Below are 24,459 nucleotides of genomic sequence, written 5' to 3'. Positions count from 1 at the left end.
AGTTCATCTGTCGTATCTCGCGCATACAATCGGTATTTGGAAACCGGTGGTTATCAACGACGAGTTGGCCAAGGTCGTCGTCGCGCAACAAATCCTCGTGATGACCGAGCGATCGTTCGGCGCGTTCGTCAAGAACCTTTCGTTCCTGCGAACGTTGTCGCCCGAAATTTTCCGAACCGTCGACAACAACAACAACAACAGCAACAACAACGACGACGACGACAACAACAACCGCGGAACATTTCAGTTCAAACGGTTCGAAATCGTCTCCGTGAGACTGGAGTGCGATCAAGAAGTGCCGCCCGAGTACCGATGTTATCACCCATACATCGCCGAAACCGTCTGGCTTACGCTCGTCAACATGTTCATTGGACCGTAAGGCAATGGAACAATGTTTTGTTTTCTGATGAGTGTCGGGTATGCCTGTTTGGAAATGACCGAAGACCCCGAGTTTGGCACCGTCAGGGAGAGCGTTTTTCACGTAACTTCACTCGACTGGTAGCTGCTTACAACGGAGGGTCGGTGATGGTTTGGGGAGGAGTTTCGAGATTTTCACGAACTCCTTTGGTAATCGTCCACGAAAATCTAAACGCTACGCGTTACATTAATCAGATCTTACGACCTGTTGTCTTGCCTCTACGGCAGCAAACTAGAGGTTTTATTTTTATGCAAGACAATGCCCGGCCTCACACATCAAACGTCACCCGTCGGTTTTTCCAAAGACACGACATAACGTTGTTAAGGCATCCAGCGGTAAGCCCTGATCTTAACCCTATCGAGCACGTCTGGGATATCCTGAAGCGCCGATTGCGCCAGAATTATCCCAATTTACGAACGTTAGCAGCATTAGAGCGGGCGCTAATCGAAACTTGGCGACGGATTCCGCAGTCAATGATTCGAAACTGCATTTCGAATATGCCTGAAAGATTGCGGGCTGTTATCAGGAGCAGAGGTGGCAATACGCGGTATTAGCACAACACACACACACACACACACACACACACACACACACACACACACACACACACACACACACATCTTCGGAGAGTGAGTTTGGAGTCACAAAATACTGTGGAAGTGACGAACCACAGGGTCTCAATCTCTGATAAAACCACACACATACACGTGCGCAAGCACAAAAGCGTAAATCCGCCGTGCAACCTCCACGTGGTACGCTTTGGGTAACGCTAATGCCGGCGGTAATTTTTTTTTTAATTTTTTGAAGTTTTTAGCCAATTGAAAAAAATTAAAAAAAATTTTTTTTATTTTTTTTTTTTTCTCAAAAATTTTCGATTTTTTTTTTTTTTTGAAGTGAAACTTCTTTAGAATCGTTGTGATTTCAAACCGGATGCAACGAAAAAACGACAGGTAAGAGACACAAATACAAAAATGTGTAGGATGAAGCCAGGGGAAAGAATGAGACAGAAATATACATACAATTTGTATATTATCGGTCTCTCCTCTTTGTGCCATACTTCGTAGCGTCCCCACTCCCGTCTTCTAAGCATAGTCGCCTGTAATTTGTGAGCCAGAGCGAGAGAGCAGATGTCAGTGTGTATGTATATTGCACACTGTTTAATACGTGCTTGTATTTGAGCATTTAACGTGTGTAGTGCATGTGAAAACTACGTGAGCTTACTGTACACTGTATGCGGCTGCGTATTACAGCGTTTTAGTAAGATAGCGTGGTGTGTTATTATTTAACTGTTTGTGAGTATTTTTATATCTTGTACTAAATAATAAATTTTATAAAATGCCGAAAACTAATGCCGAAATGTGTCGTCAATATCGACGCAAAAAAAATGAAATTAAAATGAAAAAAAATTCAGCAAAAAGTTCAACAGAACGTAGTCGCGAGTTTCGTGCACGTAAAAAACAATTATTGAACAATCAAAATAGATGTTCAGATATAAGTGTCAATGTGACTGATGTAATAAATGGTAAGTGTAAATATTTTTTAATCCTGTTTTAAGTATAAACTAATATATCAATGTTTTTCAGACCGAAGAGCGTCAGTATCTACAATTGATCTACACATGAATTTCGAAGGCTGAACTTGAATCGACTTGAGACAATTACAAATGTTTTATATGATTTCTTAAATAAAAGAAAAGGGATGTCACTGTTTACCTTTAACTGTCAAAGCTTACGAGCTCATGTACAAGATCTGCAACATGACAATATAGTGTCATCGTCAAATTTTTTAATTCTTTCGGAGACATGGATGAATAATGAAGATATTGTAGACATTCCAAATTTTAATATTGTTGTTAATTACAAAAGACCACGTACGAGGGCAGGCGGAGTAGCAATTTATCACAACGTAAATGATGGAGCCCGTGTTGTTACGCCACAAATGGATCTCAATGCACAACAGCTAGAATCATTGTCTGTTCAGCTTTCGAAAGTTGGAGAAATATGTGCCTGTGAGAGCAGAAATGACCAAGGAGATTTAATTTTGATCGTAGCAATTTACATCTTTCCCAACCAATCAATAAAATCAGTTATTGAATTTATACATGAAAATTTGATCAAATATACCCCAAAGGTATCGCGAATTCTCAAAAAGAATTATGATAAAATTCCGATGATTTTAAGTGGGGATTTTAACATAAATTTTGCATCAGATACAGCGCTTCCTTTGATTGAGTTTCTCGATACAACATTTTATTTAAAAATGTGTAACAATCGCACTCAATCAACTACAAGATCAAAAACGGTAATAGATGCAGTGTTCCAAAGATATATCAACCAAATTGAAACTAAAATATTTGTATCGTATTTTAGTTATCATAAGCCTCTTGTATCATTTGTTGAAACTGAAAATATGGAACTTGAGTAATAGATTATGTAACATATGTTAAATAAAATATAAAATATCTTTTAAAATTAATCAAAATACTTTCATTTTTGAACAATTAAACTTTGTAATTATCCTACCCTTGTTATAAATATTCATCTCATTCTTTTGTCGATTCACTGAAGTTTCACTTCTATCGTGTGTGAATCGCACACACACCTTTTTTTTTTTTTTTTTTTCCTTAAATTTTTCAAGTCACTAATACAGAATTGAGAGAAAAATGAAAAAAAAAAATTTTTTTCATTTTTGATAAAAATTATGACATTTTCAGAGCGAAATTCTTGCTCCTTTAATTTTTTCAAAAATTCGATCAAATGGGAAAAAAAAAACGGTTGGCTAGATTGAATTGAAACTTAGTAGGGTTTTTGTGGGTATATTGAACAGTAAAAGGCACACTTAACGTTAGTGGTTTCCGCAATATTTTTGATTGGGCGCTTGATTTTCCAAAAAACGACAAAAAGCCCTTTTTTGGATGCTTTTTCAAATTCATGTAATGATTGAAAAAAAATTTTTTTTTCAAAATTCAATTGCCAATCCTTGTAGAAAATTTATTCAAATTTTTAAAACCAACCTCAAAATTTCTGTGCGATCATTGGTTGCTGAGATATTGGTAATCAAAGACAAAATGATCTTTTTCCATTCAAACATCGATATCTCAGCGAGAAATGCTCGTATCGAGATTTTAAAAAAACGAAATTAAAGCTGAATAAACAAGCTATCCGGTTCATATGGAGGTTGAGTCGAAAAAATTTTTTCCACGTCCGTAGATTAAAAAAAAAAACCAAAAAAATTTCGAAAATTTTTTTTTTGGTGGTTTTCTTATGATTACTCGAAAAATATTTTCAAAAAAAAATTTTCAAACTCAGATCCGAAAACTTAACACTTAGAGCTACAATTTGCTTTTTTTTTTTTTTGCTGTACGACCATTTTTGTATAAGTTACAGCCTGTTGAAAATCCCCCAAAAATTTAGATTTTTTTTCTGCTCCCTTAATTTTTGTGAGAAGTGTATCTTGTTAAGTCAAAAACTCGTAAACTCGAACTTTTTATTACTTCCCTTGAAGTTCAAGTTATCGAGAGTCCACTGTATTTTGATAAATGAAAAATGATAGGCACATTGTGGGATCGAACACTGGCTCTCTCGATTAGAAGACTTGTACACTGCTTACTGGTCTATCACGAGTATAGATACTAAGAATTTAATGTATATATCTTTATTCGAACAACGAAGATAATTAAATTCGCAAAATTCGTTGAAACTATGAAATATCGATAAATTTAATGAAATTTTGTGACAGACTAAATCTCTGATTTTGTAAAATTTTATAAAAATTTTTATAATTTCACAAACTTTTATGAAAATTTGTAAAATTCTACAAAATTGTCATCAGGCACTTGAAGAATTATTACTGTAAATTTTTAATATTTCTATAAAATTTTGTAAGAGACCAAGACTTCAGTTTCTTTAAATTTCATACAACTTCATGAAATTCAATAATTTTTATGTTCATATTTTTATGCCGTGAGTATAAACACACTAGCTGTTACCCGCCCGCTCCGCTGGGCAATTTCTAGAATTGTATTTTTAGATCTAAACTTGAAATTTAATTGACTTACACAGATTCTAAATTCCATTGAATTGGCATGTACCTTTTATCCATGTGAATATTCTAGCTAATATTCATTGTAACTTTCAATGTGCAATCACTATAACATTCCCGTGGCTTTCTTCCAAAAATGAAAAATAATTGACACGAAAAAAAAATTTTAAATGATCATTGAAAGTTTCTTTCAAGTAAAGATAAAGCAATTGCAGGTCTCATAAGTGAAATTGAAATCTGCCTAGCTTAAAGTGCGACGAATTTTGCCATTAATTGAAATTCCCTCCTTGTTATCAATTTTTCATAGAAAATTATTTGTACATGTTTTTTACGAATTCTCTTAATATAAATAGCCAAATTTCTTTTACACAGCTCAAGTGTTAACAGAAAGCATTCATTTTAATCTGTTACATTCCCGCGATCCCACAATAAGAACAATTCATCGGTTATGTGATTAGCAAAAATAATATGTATGTAAAATTCTTAGTCCGTTGAGTGAATAGCTACATGTAATGTTAAATTTTGGAAACGTTACAATGACTTTTTTGTCGCTGCCAAAGAGACAATTGCTGTTAGAAAATATCACTATTAAGTAAGAAAAATATTTAAATCCGTTGACCTTGGAGGCCATACCGGTACTTGTCTGTTTCTCTCGAGATTCTATCAAATTTTATATTTGTAGGAACTGTATTTGAAGAATATGAATTTTTTGCCAATTATCACTCCCACACTCCTACCCGACTAGAAATTATATTGGGAATACCCAAGATATACATCTGGGCCCCATTGGGTTCCAATGGGGCATGCCCAATAGGGAAATCCCAATGAGGACCCAATGAAGAACCCACTTGGGAAATCCCAATTGAAAACGAAATAAATTATTGTCAATTTCTCTAGTTGGGATTCATATGGGATCTAAATGGGAATACCCAACGTGAAAATAAAAAATTTTTGGCACTTTTTTCCGGTTGGGATTTATGTGGGACCAAAGTGGGAATGCCCAATGTGAAATTAAAAAATTTTTAGAAGTTTTTTTCTAATTGGGATTCATGTGGGATCTAAATAGGAATACCCAACGTGAAAATAAAAAATTTTTTGCAATTTTTTCTAGTTGGGATTTATGTGGGATCTAAATGGGAATACCCAACGTGAAAATAAAAAATTTTTGGCACTTTTTTCCAGTTGGGATTCATGTGGGACCAAAGTGGGAATGCCCAATGTAAAATTAAAAAATTTTTAGAACTTTTTTTCTAATTGGGATTTATGTGGGATCTAAATGGGAATACCCAACATGAAAATAAAAAATTTTTTGCATATTTTTTCCAGTTGGGATTCATGTGGGACCAAAGTGGGAATGCCCAATGTGAAATAACAAAATTTTTAGAAATTTTTTCTAGTTGGGATTCATAGGAGACTAAAGTGGGAATACTTAGGGTGAAAATGGAAAACTCAGTTTTTCAATTCATTACTTGCAAATGCATTATAATGTAAGCTTATATTATTAGCATATATTTGCTGTAAATTAATTAAAAATACAAATTAAAATTAGCCGTTAAGTATAGAAAAGAATTAGGAAAAAAATTCATTCAACATTGTTAAATAAAAACAATAAAATTAAGTTAAGCTTTTTAAAATTTTACATAACTTTATATTTTGAAAAATTTAGTTTTACGAGATTAAAAATAAATTGTAACAAATTGGGATGAATTGGAAGAAAATTTTAATCCGAATTGGAATTTAATCCCATTACTCGAAGTTTCGGAGTGAAGTAATTAAGCAATTCGCGCACGGAGTGAATCCGGAGTTTTTTTTAGCAGAGTCATCCCAGATTAATTTGGGATCAATTTCAGATTAAATCCAAATACTAAGTTGTTCGACTAAAATACACTTTTATTTTGATAAAACAAGTTTCATACGTGAAATTTTTTCTTCTCACTACGAAAAAAAATTTTAATTGAAAAAAATTTTTATTATCAATATGTAAAAATTCAATTTTTGAAGAATATCCAACTTTTGAGAAGATTCACATTTGCAAAAGAATTTATGTTGTAAAAATAATTAAAATTTTTGATAATGAAATTTTTATCCATATAGGAAAATTTGGTAATTACTTACAAGTGAGGTCAACCCAAGCAAAGCTGTGTTAAATTTTTTTTTTTTCATCAAATTGAACAATTGTTTTTTAAATTGTTCGTTTTTTTATGTACTTTAAAAAAAAATCAAAAACATCAAAAAAAGATAAATAGAAATTTTATCCAAAAACATGAAAGCCAAAATTTTTTCTAAATATCAAAGGCAAAAAAGCTATCGAAACTTTTATTTTTTTCTTTCACGACATTTTTTCATCATAAATGCGCCGTAAAAACAAGCAGAATAAAAAAAAATCGAAAATGTAATTTTTCACCTAGTTATGGCCCAATATGTGGTTGACCCTACTTGTAAATAATTACCGAAAATAAAAAAAAAAATTGCTCTTCAAAAAAATTTTAATTTTCTAGAAAAAATTTTTTTGCTAGTATAAGGAGGATTCCAAATCAATCGAACAGTTTTAAGGAATTTTATTTTTGATTCTTTTAATTTTTTTACATTTTTCAGTAAACTATTTTTTTTTAATGTTTCAATTTTCTATTTAATTTCTACAAAAATTGTATTTTTAAGTCAGTAAAGTAAATAAATAAAAAAAAATAATTTCTTAAATTTTCAGTATAACATGAATAATGTCTCAGTAAACCACTTAAGTTAATGTATACGAAATAAGAATCCACTTTAATAGTACTCCTGCTTGGACCAACGGTAACGTGGACGACTGAGGACCTAAAAGACGCAAGTTCGAGCCCAACTCACGCTAAGGATTTTTTCAATCAATAATTCCATTTCAATCCGAGATTAAATTCACTAATGAGTTCTAATATGATATGAGTATCTAATCCTGAATTATTTTTAATTTTTTCGAAAATTTTAATATTTTTTCTTTCAAAATTTAAATGGGGTTCTGATGGGGATTTCCCTATTGGGACCCAAGAGGGATTGCCCAATGAGGGCCACATAGGGCTTTGCATTACATCTCTATGTGTGGTCCCTATTGGGCAACCCAATGAGGACCCAATAGGTCTTACACTGAAATTTCTAGTCGGGTATGTGGAGGACAAATTTGGTAAGATCCTATTCGAAATGATTTTTACATTATAGATAAAAGGTTCAAACAAAACTTCGAGTCCATAGACACTATTGTTGGGAATGAGAGATTTTCATTTTTAACGCTCTCGCAATCCCTTTTGGGGTTAGAATTCGACAAAAACCATCCTTAGCTGAACTTGACATCATACACGAAGATTCCTACGAAATTTGGAGTCTACAGAAGTGACAGTTTGGAAATTGAAATTTTTGATTTTAACACCTACCTCCGGAATCCCTATCGGAAGTAGAATTTTTAGAAACCCGACCAGAAATTTAAGCTCGGCGGTGGTTCGTTTCAAATTAGGCATGCCGAATTCCAAGTTCGCGCCGAACCAGGAAGCCAAAGTTGGCCCACGTCCCGGAAGTAACGCAGTCGCGAGTTTGGGCCTAACTTGGCTTCCGACTTAGGCGGTGGTTTGGAAACCACACTTGCTGGTGACTATCCAAGCCTCATTCGGTCCGAATTTGGCTACCTAACTAGGCAGCAATTCAGAAACTAAATTCGCACGGAAGAATCCAAATTGAATCCTTTTTTTGTTTTTAGCTATTTTTATTATAAAGCAAAAATTAATAATAATGAATGCTTATTTTTTTTTAATTTACTTTTTAAATTTTAAATATAAATATCGACTTTAGGACGAAATTTTTTAAATATTAAGTAAACAAAAAAAATTTTTTTTTTTTTTTATTTAATATTATTTTTTTTATATTTTCGGTCATTTTTTTCGCTTTTTAGGGTTTTTATTACTATGAAGAAGTTTTTTTTGATTGGTCGATTTTATGGGTCAAGGGGGGAGGAGATGATGGAGTTAGATACATTAGTCACACACAACACTTAAATTTACCTCACACTCGCCTTAAGAATGATTATAATTAATAATTATTAATTATTAAAAATTTTACATGTCGAACGCGAGACTCGAACACTGTACCCGACGCACGAGAGCCCTATACCATACCGCGACGCTACGCCGATGATGAGCGACCTCTTGCCTCAAGATACTTATAAGCCCGACACTTCGGCAAACATTCGGTTACCGTTGCAACGGTCGAGTTAGGAATTCCGATATTATACCTAAGTGAGGACTTGCCACAGACTTACCTAGTCAAGTTTCATTTTGATAGACCAAGCTTCAGAATACAGGTTGCCGTTATTTCATAACAGTTTGGCAATCCATGACATACCGAACTTAGGCATTTCCACTGTTTTGCCTAAAGAAGCTCGATCGTGGTATGCCAAGTTTCGGTAAACCTTTGGTTACCGTTATTTCATAACAGTTTGGCAACCCATGAAATGCCGAACTTAGGCATTGCCATAGGTTTTCCGAAGTGAGTCCGAACTTGGTGAACCAAACTTCGGTAAGCCTTTGGTTACTGTTATTTCATAACAGTTTGGCAATCCATGAAATGCCGAACTTAGGCATTGCCATAGATTTTCCGAAGTGAGCCCGAACTTGGTGAACCAAACTTCGGTAAACCTTTAGTTACCGTTATTTCGTACTAATTAGGCAATCCATTATATGCCGAACTTAGGCAGTGCCAAACTATTACAAGATTACATCGAATGTGGAATTCTTTTGGCATACCAATGTTCGGCTTGCCTAATTTAAAATAAATAAGATCCGAATTGGGCTAGCCTAAATTCGGAAAGCCAACTTCGCCCCGAACTGATTTTTCGGCATACCTCACTAAAATTCTAGTCGGGTAGTTACTGTTCGGTAAGCTTTTGGTTACCGTTATCTCGTGTCAATTTGGCAATTCATGGTGTACTGAACTTAGGCATTGCCACAGGTTTGCCTAAATGGGCCCGAGCTTGGTGAATCGAACTTTGATAAGCCTCTTTGGTTGCCGTTATTTTATAACAGTTTGGCAATCCATAACATACCGAACTTAGGCATTTCCACTGTTTTGCCTAAAGAAGCTCGATTGTGGTATGCCAAGTTTCGGTAAACCTTTGGTTACCGTTATTTCATAAGAGTTTGGCAACCCATGAAATGCCGAACTTAGGCATTGCCATAGATTTTCCGAAGTGAGCCCGAACTTGGTGAACCAAACTTCGGTAAGCCTTTGGTTACCATTATTTCGTACTAATTAGGCAATCCATGACATACCGAACTTAGGTATTGCCACAGGTTTGCCTAAGTGAGCCCGAGCTTGGTGAACCAAACTTCGGTAAACCTTTGGTTACCGTTAACTCGTACTAATTAGGCAATGCATGACATGCTGAACTTAAGTATTGCCACAGGTTTGCCTAAGTGAGCCCGAGCTTGGTGAACCAAACTTCGGTAAACCTTTGGTTACCGTTAATTCGTACTAATTAGGCAATCTTTAATTAGTATCTTAGTATCTTTATCTGATTCACATGATATACCGAACTTAGGCAATGCCAAACTATCACGAGATTACATCGAATGTGGAATTCTTTTGGCATACCAATGTTCGGCTTGCCTATTTTAAAACAAATAAGATTCGAATTGGGCTAGCCTAAGTTCGGAAAGCCAACTTTGCCCCGAACTGATTTTTTGGCATGCCTCACTAAAATTCTAGTCGGGAATTCGTTTTAAGATGATCTCTTCATGACAAATAAAAGATTCTTACCAAATTTACAGCTTTTAGAAGAAATATTTTAGGAATTAAGATTGTTTATTGTTAACGCCCACCCCCGCAATCCTAATTAGGGGTGGTTCTGCGTAAAATCCGCTTGTAGATTATTTCTACATCAAGAATAGAAGATTCCTACTGAATTTGGAGTCTATAAGACCTATATTTTACAAACGGGAATTTTTCATTGTTAGCGCCCTCACGATTCCTTTTGGAGTTGAAATTGGAATAAATTCATTCTTAGGTGAACTTCACATCATACTTGAAGATTCCTACCAAATTTGGAACCTATAGTAGCTATAGCTTGTAAATTGAAAATTTTCGTTGTTAACACCGACCCCCGCAATTTATATTTGAAGTAGGTTGTCATAAAATCCACTCTTAGATCATTTCTACGTCACATATAGCCGATTCTTACTAAATATAGAACCTGTAGGAGCTATAGCTTAAATAGTAAATATTTTCACTGTTAACACCCACCTCCACAATCTATATTCGGAGTAGGTTGTCATAAAATCCACTTTTAGATCATTTCTACCTCACATATAGCCGATTCTTACTAAATTTGAAGCCTATGGGAGCTATAGTTCAAAAATTTTCATTGTTAACATTTCTTGAATTCAACAAACATAATAAAGATTATTCTCGGTTAAAAATAAAAAAAAAAAAAAAAAACGAGCAAAACTAACAATAATTAATAAAAATTAAATTAAATAGTTGTTACTGCGTACATTTTTCTAAATAATTCATTAATTAAATAAAGTTGATCCATTTTACACACGTCACTGTCAAACTGAATCTTAGTACAGTACAACCTGGTTATAAGTTACATCGGATGATCTACTCACTCTTACGGCAGTTATATCTTTATCTATATCTCCATTTATATATAAAATATCTCATGTAAGTAGAAGAAATAAAGAAATATAACCAAGTTATATTGTACCATCAATCGTAAATGATCAGCGTAAACAAAACGTAGTTAGTAACAAATGACTAATGTCAGTCGCGGTAACGAAAGCATTTTATGCTCCCGCTGTTATAGAGAGCGAATGTGTAGCTTTACCAATGCACGAATCTTTAACTTTCGGCATCGAAATAGGGGCAAAAGATGCGTACTTTCGACTGAGGTATAAAGAAAAATAATTTTTTTAAACTATTATTTTAAATAAAAAGTTAAAAAAAATTACTTTTCGCTCTCAGAACTACTCGTAGTCATAAAAAAAAATAACGATTTAAGATTTTTGTTCTTAAAACTAATGCAATTGCTTCTAGAAATAATATCTGTCCATCTATTGGGGGGTGTCTATCTATTGGGGTATTTACCCTATCCGAGATTCGAACCTGAGCCGCGCGCTTGCTAGACCGATACCTAACCCCAACACTATACGACCTATGAGCTACTATACATCTCATCATTCTCATAAGCTAAATCTATATAATGATGAAGTGTGACGGTTTAATATTTATATAATTTATGTTATTTAATGTTGTGTTTTGATGAAAATTAACTATTTTTTACACATGGTTATTAATTAAAAAAATGCAAAATTCAAGTCCTTATATTACTCTGGACTTTGTACATCATTCTGTAGATTTTCAATATTTTATTATAAATTTTAATATTTAAAATTATCAATATTAAAAATTTAACTGTAAATTATTAAATTTTAATTTTTTTAAAGACCATATCAGTTTTGACGATATGTAATTGTTTTGGTTGAATAATAAATTTTCAATTTTAGCATTTGCTAACAAATATTCGTTAAACAATAAATTTTTACAACTTTAAAGAAATTCATTGTATTGAATCAAGACGAAAAATTCTTGAATCAAATAAAATTCACTTAAACCAATATAAATTTCTTAGTTTAAGAATTTTTCTCTTCAGATCAAGAAGAAAAATTTTTTCAGTTAACACTGATGTTAAGAGCTGATTAGTTTTTAGAATCGATCGGTAAATCCGTTTAAAAGTTATTCCAAAAGAACCACATTTGAAAAAAATTTTTTTTGTAATTTTTTTGAGATTTCTCACTTTTCTCAATTTTTTAATTTCGATAGACACAAAAAAATTAATACCATAAACTCAGTAAAAGGCCAAAAAAAGTAAGACAAGTTGAAAAACTCATATGATAAACATTTTCTGAAAGTGGCCCATTTTTCCCCACATTTTTAATTTTTCATTTTCAATAAACAGAACAAATTAATGTCAAATACTTGGCAAAGGTCTACAAAAAACGTAAAACCAGAGAAAAACATTAAGGACTTCAACATTTTCGTCTTAATAGGTCCATTTTGCCCCCTCCCCCTTCTCTTATTGAATGATTAATTAACTTTAGATTTTCCATTGAATGGCCAAGGCTAAGTTATCCAGTCTTGACCCAAGCCTAGCACACCATTAAATAGCCAGAGCTAGATGAGCCAGTCTTGGTTCAAGTCTGGTTCACCAAAAGAATGGCCGAGACTGAGTTTTCCAGTCTTGGCGTAAGTTTGGCCCCGTCGTTCAACTCTGGGGAATCCTACCCAGAAAAAAAGGTTCACTTGAGCCAAAAAAATATTTCTTTTCCTAATTATTTTCTTGTGCGAAAAAAAAAAATTTTTTTTGACACAAGAAATTTCACTTATTCGAACAAAATTAATTGTCTTGCTTTAAAAAAAACGTATCTTAATCCAAGAAAATTTATTTAAGTCAAGAAAACCTTGTTGTTTTGAGAAAATTCAGCCTCTTGCTCCAAAAGATTTACCCGACCAGAAATTTAAGTTCGGCGGTGGTTCGTTTCGAATTAGGCATGCCCAATTCCAAGTTCGCGCCGAACCAGGAAGCCAAAGTTGGCTCACGTCCCGGAAGTAACGCAGTCGCGAGTTTGGGCCTAACTTGGCTTCCGAATCAGGCGGTGGTTTGGAAACCACACTTGCTGGTGACTATCCAAGCCTCATTCGGTCCGAATTTGGCTACCTAACTAGGCAGCAATTCAGAAACTAAATTCGCACGGAAGAATCCAAATTGAATTCTTTTTTTGTTTTTAGCTATTGTTATTGTAAAGCAAAAATTGAAAATTATGAATGCTCATTTTTTTTAATTTACTTTCTAAATTTTAAATATAAATATCGACTTTAGGACAAAATTTTTTAAATATTAAGTAAATAAAAAAAAATTTTTTTTTTTTATTTAGTATTATTTTTTTTTTATTTTCGGTCATTTTTTTCGCTTTTTAGGGTTTTTCTTACTATGAAGAAGTTTTTTTTGATTGGTCGATTTTATGGGTCAAGGGGAAAGGAGATGATGGAGTTAGATACATTAGTCACACAAAACACTTAAATTTACCTCACACTCGCCTTAAGAATAATTATAATTAATAATTATTAATTATTAAAAATTTTACATGTTGAACGCGAGACTCGAACACTGTACCCGACGCACGAGAGCCCTATACCATATCGCGACGCTACGCCGATGATGAGCGACCTCTTGCCTCAAGATACTTATAAGCCCGACACTTCGGCAAACATTCGGTTACCGTTGCAACGGTTGAGTTAGGAATTCCGATATTATACCTAAGTGAGGACTTGCCACAGACTTACCTAGTCAAGTTTCATTTTGATAGACCAATCTTCAGAATACCTTTAGTTACTGTTCGGTAAGCTTTTGGTTACCGTTATCTCGTATCAATTTGGCAATTCATGGCGTACCGAACTTAGGCATTGCCACAGGTTTGCCTAAATGGGCCCGAGTTTGGTGAATCGAACTTTGGTAAGCCTCTTTGGTTGCCATTATTTCATAAGAGTTTGGCAATCCATGACATACCGAACTTAGGCATTTCCACAGTTTTGCCTAAAGAAGCTCGATCGTGGTATGCCAAGTTTCGGAAAACCTTTGGTTACCGTTATTTCATAACAGTTTGGCAACCCATGAAATGCCGAACTTAGGCATTGCCATAGATTTTCCGAAGTGAGCCCGAACTTGGTGAACCAAACTTCGGTAAGCCTTTGGTTACTGTTATTTCATAACAGTTTGGCAATCCATGATATACCGAACTTAGGTATTGCCACAGGTTTGCCTAAGTAAGCCCGAGCTTGGTGAATCAAACTTCGGTAAGCCTTTGGTTACCATTATTTCGTACTAATTAGGCAATCCATGACATGCCGAACTTAGGTATTGCCACAGGTTTGCCTAAGTGAGCCCGAGCTTGGTGAACCAAACTTCGGTAAACCTTTGGTTACCGTTATTTCGTACTAATTAGGCAATCCATGATATGCCGAACTTAGGCAATGCCAAACTATTACGAGATTACATCGAATGTGGAATTTTTTTGGCATATCAATGTTCGGCTTGCCTAATTTAAAACAAATAAGATCCGAATTGGGCTAGCCTAAGTTCGGAAAGCCAACTTCGCCCCGAACTGATTTTTCGGCATGCCTCACTAAAATTCTAGTCGGGTAGTTCTTGATAGAAGTAAATTTTCTTGTCTTGAGAAAATTTCTCTCTTGCTCCAAAAAATTAAATATCTCGATAAAAGTAAATTTTCATTAACATTTTTATTGATTAACATGTCAAATGGGAAGATAAAATAATATTGAATCATTTTTTTTATTCAATATGTATAATTGCACGCTAAAATAATATAAAATAGGTATAAATTTAAAATTTGACAAATTTGGCATTTTTCAAAATTTTTTTCCAAAATATTTTTTTTTTTTTTCAATAGCCCCGTGTCCCTTTTCAAACAAACGAAAGGCCATTCCCGTATCTATTCCCGTATCTATATACGAGATATTCCAAAAACAAAACTGAAAAAATAGCGAAATTTTGAATTTGCATATCTTTTAAAAAAAAATTTTTTAATTTTTTTTTGTCTGGCAGAAGTTCGTTATATGATAAAAAAAAATTTCTGATCAAAATTTATCCAAATCAAAAGGGGTCAATTCCAACTGTAGGTTAATTTGACGTGCAATGACCCAACTATATTTTACTATTAAGTCGCAATAACAGTAGTAATCCTGTTGCTGCAACAGGACTTTATCCTGTTGCTGCAACATGGCTGCCTCCTGTTGCAGCTACCGGAAAATCCTGTTGCTGTAACAGGATTTTTTCCTGTTGCTGCAACAGGGGCAGAAAGGTTTAAGCTGCAGGAAAATCCTGTTGCTGCAACATGACTGCCTCCTGTTGCAGCAACAGTTAATTTTTTCCGTTATATATATATATATATATATATATATATATATATATATATATATATATATATATATATATAAATAAATATTATATATATATATATATATATATATATATATATATATATATATATATATATATATATATATATATATATATATATATATATATATATATATATATATATATATATATATATATATAAATGCATCCTTATTTCCCTTGATCACATCATCACGCGTGAACGGCTGGACCGATTTCACTAATTCTTTTTTTGATGTGTTTGTTATTGTCAGGAGAAGGTTCTTATGAAAAAAAAATTAAGAAAATTGCACGGAAAATTAGAAAATTTAAGAATACTCAACCACCACATAAAATATATTTCTATAGTTATAAAAATGAATTGCTGCGCGTTAGTATCGCTAAAACTCAAATATGGTTTGACCGATTTTGATAATTCTTTTTTTGTTTTGTACGTTATGGTTCAAAGATGGTTTATAAAAAAAAAAAAAAAGCAATTAAAAAAAAAATCATAAACATTAAAAAATCGAAAAATTAAAAATTAAAGTGCAGGCAACATCCCGACTAGAATTTTAGTGAGGCATGCCGAAAAATCAGTTCAGGGCGAAGTTGGCTTTCCGAACTTAGGCTAGCCCAATTCGGATCTTATTTGTTTTAAAATAGGCAAGCCGAACATTGGTATGCCAAAAGAATTCCACATTCGATGTAATCTCGTGATAGTTTGGCATTGCCTAAGTTCGGTATATCATGTGAATCAGATAAAGATACTAAGATACTAATTAAAGATTGCCTAATTAGTACGAATTAACGGTAACCAAAGGTTTACCGAAGTTTGGTTCACCAAGCTCGGGCTCACTTAGGCAAACCTGTGGCAATACTTAAGTTCAGCATGTCATGGATTGCCTAATTAGTACGAAATAATGGTAACCAAAGGCTCACCGAAGTTTGGTTCACCAAGCTCGGGCTTACTTAGGCAAACCTGTGGCAATACCTAAGTTCGGTATAACATGGATTGCCAAACTGTTATGAAATAACAGTAACCAAAGGCTTACCGAAGTTTGGTTCACCAAATTCGGGCTCACTTCGGAAAATCTATGGCAATGCCTAAGTTCGGCATTTCATGGGTTGCCAAACTTTTATGAAATAACGGTAACCAAAGGTTTACCGAAACTTGGCATACCACGATCGAGCTTCTTTAGGCAAAACTGTGGAAATGCCTAAGTTCGGTATGTTATGGATTGCCAAACTGTTATAAAATAACGGGAACCAAAGAGGCTTGCCAAAGTTCGATTCACCAAGCTCGGGCCCATTCAGGCAAATCTGTGGCAATGCCTAAGTTCGGTACGCCATGAATTGCCAAATTGATACGAGATAACGGTAACCAAAAGCTTACTGAACAGTAACTAAAGGTATTCTGAAGCTTGGTCTATCAAAATGAAACTTGGCTAGGTAAGTCTGTGGCAAGTCCTCACTTAGGTATAATATCGGAATTCCTAACTCGACCGTTGCAACGGTAATCGAATGTTTTCCGAAGTGTCGGGCTTATAAGTATCTTGAGGCAAGAGGTCGCTCATCATCGGCGTAGCGTCGCGGTATGGTATAGGGCTCTCGTGTGTCGGGTACAGTGTTCGAGTCTCGCGTTCGACATGTAGAATTTTTAATAATTAATAATTATTAATTATAATTATTCTTAAGATGAGTGTGAGGTAAATTTAAGTGTTATGTGTGACTAATGTATCTAACTCCATCATCTCCTTCCCCCTTGACCCATAAAATCGACCAATCAAAAAAAAAACTTCTTCATAGTAAGAAAAACCCTAAAAAGCGAAAAAAATGACCGAAAATATAAAAAAAATAATACTTAATAAAAAAAAAAAAATTTTTTTATTTACTTAATATTTAAAAAATTTTGTCATAAAGTCGATATTTATATTTAAAATTTAGAAAGTAAATTAAAAAAAATCAGCATTCATAATTTTTAATTTTTGCTTTACAATAACAATAGCTAAAAACAAAAAAAGAATTCAATTTGGATTCTTCCGTGCGAATTTAGTTTCTGAATTGCTGCCTAGTTAGGTAGCCCTAACTAGGCTACCTAACCTAAATTCGGACCGAATGAGGCTTGGATAGTCACCAGCAAGTGTGGTTTCCAAACCACCGCCTAAGTCGGAAGCCAAGTTAGGCCCAAACTCGCGACCGCGTTACTTCCGGGACGTGGGCCAACTTTGGCTTCCTTGTTCGGCGCGAACTTGGAATTCGGCATGCCTAATTCGAAACGAACCACCGCTGAACTTAAATTTCTGGTCGGGATGTTATCGGGAGGTTCTGGGTTTAAATCCCAGTCCAAGCTATCCGAATTTTTTTCTCACATCTACATATCTATATATATAAAAATAAATTGCTGTGCGTTAGTCTCGCTAAAACTCAAAAACTGCTGGACCGATTTTCAAAATTTTTTTTTGTTTTGTTCGCTATAGTTCAGGGATGTTTTAGAAAAATAAAAATTTTTGGAAAACCCGAAAGTTCAGCTAAAAAAATAAAAAATCGTTAATTATGTATCGGAATCGCTATTGTTACGCTTGAGCCTCAAGGTTGCAAGAGTGTACCAAAATTGTTCAATATGTAGGAAGATACGTACAAGTATATTGCAGAGTTATACTATCTTCTTCTTTTATATATATATATATATATATATATATATATATATATATATATATATATATATATATATATATATATATATATATATATATAAATGAATTGCTGTGCGTTAGTCTGGCTATAACTCAAAATCTTCTATATATATGAACAAAAAAAAATTTCATAAATTCAGTGTTCATTTTTTGGGATCTTGATTTTCAGGCGATAATGAGAAGCGAGTTTTATTTAATTACTTGACAAAATTCTAACCGCACTTCATACAGCCAGTATTTATTCTTCTTTATCGAAGTAGACTAGAGTTTAAAGATTGATAATCGCTGATCAAAAGGTGTAATAAAATATATTGTAGGTGATACGAAGTTCACCGGGTCAGCTAGTTTGATATAATTTAGACATTAAATAAATTACGGATCTTAAATAATCTGAGCATTTATTTATTTATTTATTTATTATGTAGAAATCATCTAGAATAGAATCTTATGAAATCCCTCCTTCACATAGGAGTGCGGGGGTGTTAATTATCAAAAAATTCATATTCTTTAAATATAGTTCCTACAGATGTAAAGTTTAAAAGAATCTCAAGAGAAACAGAAAATTACAGAAATGGTCTCCAAGGTTAACCGTTTTAAATATTCTTCTTTCTTAATAATTGGGTATCAGCTCAAAACGAATTTAGCGATAATTGTCTTCAAATGTAGGTTATGTCAGAATGGTGAGTAGAATATAGAAAAATGTTTTCGTTTATAAACTAGAACTTCTTGAGACATGAAACTTAGGATATTCAGTAGCACTCAAAAGTATTTTGACAAATATATTTAATGGTTTAATTAAAAATAAATATGAAACACAATAATCATTTCTGCCCTCCGGCCGGAAAGTGGCATCTTTCTGGCCGCTGCGCTAAACAAAGTTGCCACATTCCGGCTACGTCGAGCAGAAAAATAGTATACTCACCTTGGCCAGTAAATAAGAAAGCCTCAGATCACATGTTTGTCAACCTCGGCTTCGCCTCGGCCAACAATTACATGTGATCTGAGACTTTTCTTATTTTACTTGCCTAGGTATGTAATATACTATTTATTTATTTTTTTAACACCTTTTGAATAAACTACAGAATCGTGTCAAAGAGGTTCTTATTCGTAATAAAAGAAAGTTTAATTTTTAAAATATTAGGAAAATGGTGGCTCAAAAGTATTTTGACATTTTTGAAAAAAAACTAATTTAACGCATAATTATAATTTACAGCAATAAATATATTAGTATTTAGTAGCATATCCCTTGGCCTTTATGACAGCCTTGCATCGCTCCGGCATTGAGTCGATTAATTTTTGTAATCGACTTATTGGAATTTGATCTCACTCATTTTTTAGAGTTTCAAACAAAGCGTTTTTGTTTGAATAATTTTGGGTTTTTATACTACGTTTCAATTCTTCCCAGAGATTTTCTATCGGATTCAAGTCGGGACTTTGACTTGGCCACTCAAGAACTTTAACTTTTTCACGATTTAATAAGTCACTAATATGCTTTGATCTGTGTTTGGGATCATTGTCTTGTTGAAAATACCACTTAGCTGGCATGTGATGTTTAGCATATGGTAACATCTGAGACTTTAATATATTTGCATACATGAACCGATCCATTTTTCCTTCTATTCGAACTAATGGTCCAACTCCAGACTGTGAAAAACATTCCCAAACCATCACACTACCACCTCTATGTTTAACTGTGGGTATTTGATACCGATAATCGTATTTTTTGTTTACTGGACGCCGAATGTACTTGATACCATCAGATGACATTAAATTAAATTTACTTTCGTCACTCCATAAAACTTTAGACCACTCTAAACTTGACCACGATATATGCCGTTTCGCGAACTCAAGACGAGACTTCCTGTTTTTTTTCGATATTAAAGGTTTTTTAGCCGGTCTTCGGCCATATAACCCTAGGACCTTTAAGCGTCGTTTAACAGTAGAAACATGAATATCTACATTATATTTTTCTTTTAATTCATTTTTTATCATTATAGCGGACATCCGTATATCATTTGCTGATAACTTTTTTATAATATGATCGATGTAAGAAGAAGTTTTTCTTGGGCGGCCTGTTCGAGGCTTACTTTCGACAGTTTTTCGTTTGTTATAGACTTTATTCCATAAGCTAACTAACTGTCGAGACACTTTAAACAAACGAGCAACTTCTGTTTGTTTCATTCCTTGTTTTAATGCATTAATAACGGCTTTTTTAAAATCACTAGAATATTCCTTGCACTTAGGCATATTGAAGTAACCACAACAAGTAAATATATGTAATAATAAAAACTAAGGAACAAGTAATCTGCGAGAGTTTTTCAAGTCAAATGCGTGTCAAAATACTTTTGAGCTCACGGTAAGTTAAGTACGTTCGGTGGCGCGGTGTGTAAACAAACAAGTTGTAATTTGATACGCTTAAATAGTCGCAATTACACTACTCTACATTATACTCAATACATTTTCCGATAGGCTTTTATTTTAAAAAAATATTAAAAAATTTTATGTTGTCAAAATACTTTTGAGCGCTACTGTATCTATAAACCTTCAATAAATTCAGTAAAAATTTCTTCACAACAATCGTCTCTTTGGCAGCGGAGAAAAAGTCATTGTAATGTTTTCAAAATTTAACATTACATGTAGTTATTTAGTCAATGGACTAAAAATTTTACATTCATTTTACTTTTGCAGATCACATAAATGATGAATTCTTTTATTGTGGGATCGCGGGAATGTAACAGATTAAAATGAATGCATTTTCCAAACACTTCCCGGGGAAAAAAAATTATATATAATTTTATATAAATCATTATATATAATTATGTATGAGTTTTGGCCATATAAAATTATATATAATTATATAAAATTATATAAAAAAAATTTAATATTTTTTTTTAATTATATAAAAATTTTTTTTTTAATTTTTAAATTAAAAGTAAGTAGAAATTGGGCTTTACAGAATATTTGCGATCAAATATCTGATGAAAAATTTTAAGTGTCAACGGGATTTGAACTTAAGTCCTTCTAGTTGCCAGTCCTGCGCGCTGCCACTGGTCCGCATTAAACGATACAGCTACAGGACATTATTTATTTTAATTGAATTGAAACACAAGATAGGCTAGGTTTTTATTAAAATTCCATAAAATTCTTCAATATTTCATGGAGCTTTACAGAAATAGTAGTTTTAATTTTTGATTGTTGATTTTATCTGTTATTTATGGTTAACCTTTATTTTTGAAGTGAAACTTCTTTAGAATCGTTGTGATTTCAAACCGGATGCAACGAAAAAACGACAGGTAAGAGACACAAATACAAAAATGTGTAGGATGAAGCCAGGGGAAAGAATGAGACAGAAATATACATACAATTTGTATATTATCGGTCTCTCCTCTTTGTTCCATACTTCGTAGCGTCCCCACTCCCGTCTTCTAAGCATAGTCGCCTGTAATTTGTGAGCCAGAGCGAGAGAGCAGATGTCAGTGTGTATGTATATTGCACACTGTTTAATACGTGCTTGTATTTGAGCATTTAACGTGTGTAGTGCATGTGAAAACTACGTGAGCTTACTGTACACTGTATGCGGCTGCGTATTACAGCGTTTTAGTAAGATAGCGTGGTGTGTTATTATTTAACTGTTTGTGAGTATTTTTATATCTTGTACTAAATAATAAATTTTATAAAATGCCGAAAACTAATGCCGAAATGTGTCGTCAATATCGACGGAAAAATGAAATTAAAATGAAAAAATTCAGCAAAAAGTTCAACAGAACGTAGTCGCGAGTTTCGTGCACGTAAAACAATTATTGGACAATCAAAATAGATGTTCAGATATAAGTGTCAATGTGACTGATGTAATAAATGGTAAGTGTAAATATTTTTAATCCTGTTTTAAGTATAAACTAGTATATCAATGTTTTTCAATCAATAAATTTGATTTTTATTTTAAACTGATCATGGATTATATATATATATATATATATATATATATATATATATATATATATATAACCTCAATACATCATGTGTCTAACCTTATTTATTTTTTTCTGTTTTAGACCACTCTCAGCAACAAAATAGTGTTCCAACGGGATATAATTTAGTAAATAATGATTGTAAGTACTAATAATTAATACTAACTTTCATCATTTAATGTTAAATAATTTAAAGAAATTTTTCAATTTAATAATAATTTTAACGAAAAAACTTAAAAAACTTAAAAATTTAATTTAAAAACATGTACCTAATTTACAATTCATGATTTAAAATATTAAAAAAAATTTAATTTAAACTTATATTAAATAATTCAATAATTCTTAAATTAACAAAATGATTTAATATTTAGATTTATAGGAAAAAAAAAACAATTTTAAGACGGATGAATATTTTTGAATGGTAAAATAAATTGTAAAAAAATTAAAAATTAAAATGATATTAAAAAAAATAATTTAATTTTTAAACTAAAGAGTGGATAATTTTAAATGGTACATATAATTTAATAACCATATTTGAAAATAATCATTATCTTAAAATGAGTTTTTAAAATTAATTTTATATACATTTTTCGAATTTACGATGTAAAAATTTTAGTTTTTAAGGAATTGATTCTCAATACACAGTCGATAGATAACTCGTTACATACTTTGAATTGTTTTTTTCAGATAACCCTCCAGTAGATGTACAGCCAGAAATTCCATACTCACGGTTTCGTCGAAATAAGTTTGCTCATAAAGAATTTAACGACAAGTTTTTAAACAATATGTTTGGTCATAAGTGCTCCGTTTGTGATCGATTGTGGTTTAAGTTAGATTTAAAATCACCACGTGCTGAAGATGAACAATTATTAAGGGTAATAGTTGAAAATTACAATACAGTTGAAGATATTTTACTGTGCAACACGTGTTACCAAGCAATTGGGAGGAAAGTGATTCCTATAATGTCTACTTATAACGGTTTTAAATATGAAAAAATACCTGAGGTTTTACCACCGCTTGACTTAATTTCGGAAAGACTTGTCTCACCACGAGTTCCATTTATGCAAATTCGACGGTTACGACATGTTCATGGGCAATATGGAATTTATGGACAAATCATTAATGTACCAGTCGAGGTAAACAATATGGTAAAACTCTTACCCCGTAATGTCGATGATGATTACTGTATTAACGTACACATTAAAAGAAAATAATACATAGATCAAGCTATTTAATGGGACTAGTTAATAAAAGGACAATTCGTGCATGGCTTCAGTATTTGCTTCAAACTCCACTTTTATTTATTTTACGATATTAAAATTGATGAAAGCTTCTTCAACAATAATAGTAATAATGAAATCGATCTAGAAGAAATGAGTGAAGATATACCGGTCGAAGAGAGTCTAACAGCACAACAGAAAACTCTACTTTGGAATGAAGATATGTATTTACGGATCGCTCCTGGAGAATATAATATTCCCAAAAGTATAATTTTTGATGAACATGCCGAAGAACTTTCTTTCCCATCGATTTATTTGGGTCATTTCCGAAAATTCAGAGAGGGAGTAAATGCAACACCGTTCGCAATAGCAACTAGCGAATTACGAAGATCAGATCGGCGTGGAGTTACTCCACATCATTTATTATATCTAGCAATGAAAATTATGAGGTTAAGAGTTCGTGACTCGCTTACGATTGCATTTAAACATGTGGGAAAAAATACTAATATTACACGGCAGCAAGTTGAGTCAGCTGACTACATTAATAATTGTATCGAAAGTAATTTAGCTTTTTCTGCGCTCAATACCAAAGGCAGTATGGTATTGGAGCGATCGAAAGAGATCTTTTGCGATGATTCGGCAACTAGGAAAACCTACGATGTTTCTTACTTTGAGTGCCAATGAAATCGGATGGACCAATTTAATACAATTATTGTACAAATTAAAAAATAACGGTACTGAAATTTCAGCTGAACAAGCTGCGTCACTGGATTACATATCTAAGACTACACTAGTGAATGAAGATGCTGTGACCTGTGCTATCTATTTTAATAAAATAGTCAATATATTGATAACTATTCTCCAATCAAAGAAGAACAGCCCATTTGGAAATTATTATGTTGTCGACTATTTTAAACGAATTGAATTTCAGCATCGTGGTAGTCCTCATGCACATATTTTATTGTGGCTGAATGACGCTCCATCAGATCCTCTTGGTACAAACTATCAAGATACTGTAATGATGATTGATCAATTGATATCAATTTCTTTCATCAGAAGCTTCTGGACATATTCGCTTGCAAAGTCACAAACATACCTTTACCTGTTATAAAAAGTACATGCCAATCAACCTCAGAAATGCCGATTT

The 24,459-nt window shown here is 32.9% G+C and overlaps 2 protein-coding genes across 4 annotated transcripts in view; one reads left to right on the top strand and one right to left on the bottom strand.

Moving 5' to 3' along the window:
- Positions 1-24,459, bottom strand: part of LOC123271094 — a 154,568-nt gene that overhangs the window by 28,181 nt on the left and 101,928 nt on the right. The gene's annotated exons all lie outside the window — the stretch shown is intronic.
- Positions 1,624-23,322, top strand: LOC123271095. The gene is made up of 3 exons (XM_044737341.1): positions 1,624-1,940; positions 22,177-22,233; positions 22,780-23,322. Exons 1-3 carry the CDS (start codon positions 1,754-1,756, stop codon positions 23,304-23,306), a joined length of 771 nt encoding a protein of 256 aa, XP_044593276.1. The 5' UTR covers positions 1,624-1,753; the 3' UTR covers positions 23,307-23,322.

This window comes from Cotesia glomerata, linkage group LG8 (assembly GCF_020080835.1).
Source record: "Cotesia glomerata isolate CgM1 linkage group LG8, MPM_Cglom_v2.3, whole genome shotgun sequence".
In the NCBI taxonomy this organism is placed as follows: domain Eukaryota; kingdom Metazoa; phylum Arthropoda; class Insecta; order Hymenoptera; family Braconidae; genus Cotesia; species Cotesia glomerata.
Note: the sequence above shows the minus strand (reverse complement) of the source record. Positions and strands in the feature narration are given on the sequence as shown.

Bases quoted from the DNA above. Each gene is read 5' to 3' on its own strand.
- LOC123271095 (XM_044737341.1), top strand. From the start codon at position 1,754: ATGCCGAAAACTAATGCCGAAATGTGTCGTCAATATCGACGCAAAAAA. The intron at 1,941-22,176 runs GTAAGTGTAAAT...TTTCTGTTTTAG, and splicing joins TGTGACTGATGTAATAAATG to ACCACTCTCAGCAACAAAAT. The intron at 22,234-22,779 runs GTAAGTACTAAT...TGTTTTTTTCAG, and splicing joins TAATTTAGTAAATAATGATT to ATAACCCTCCAGTAGATGTA.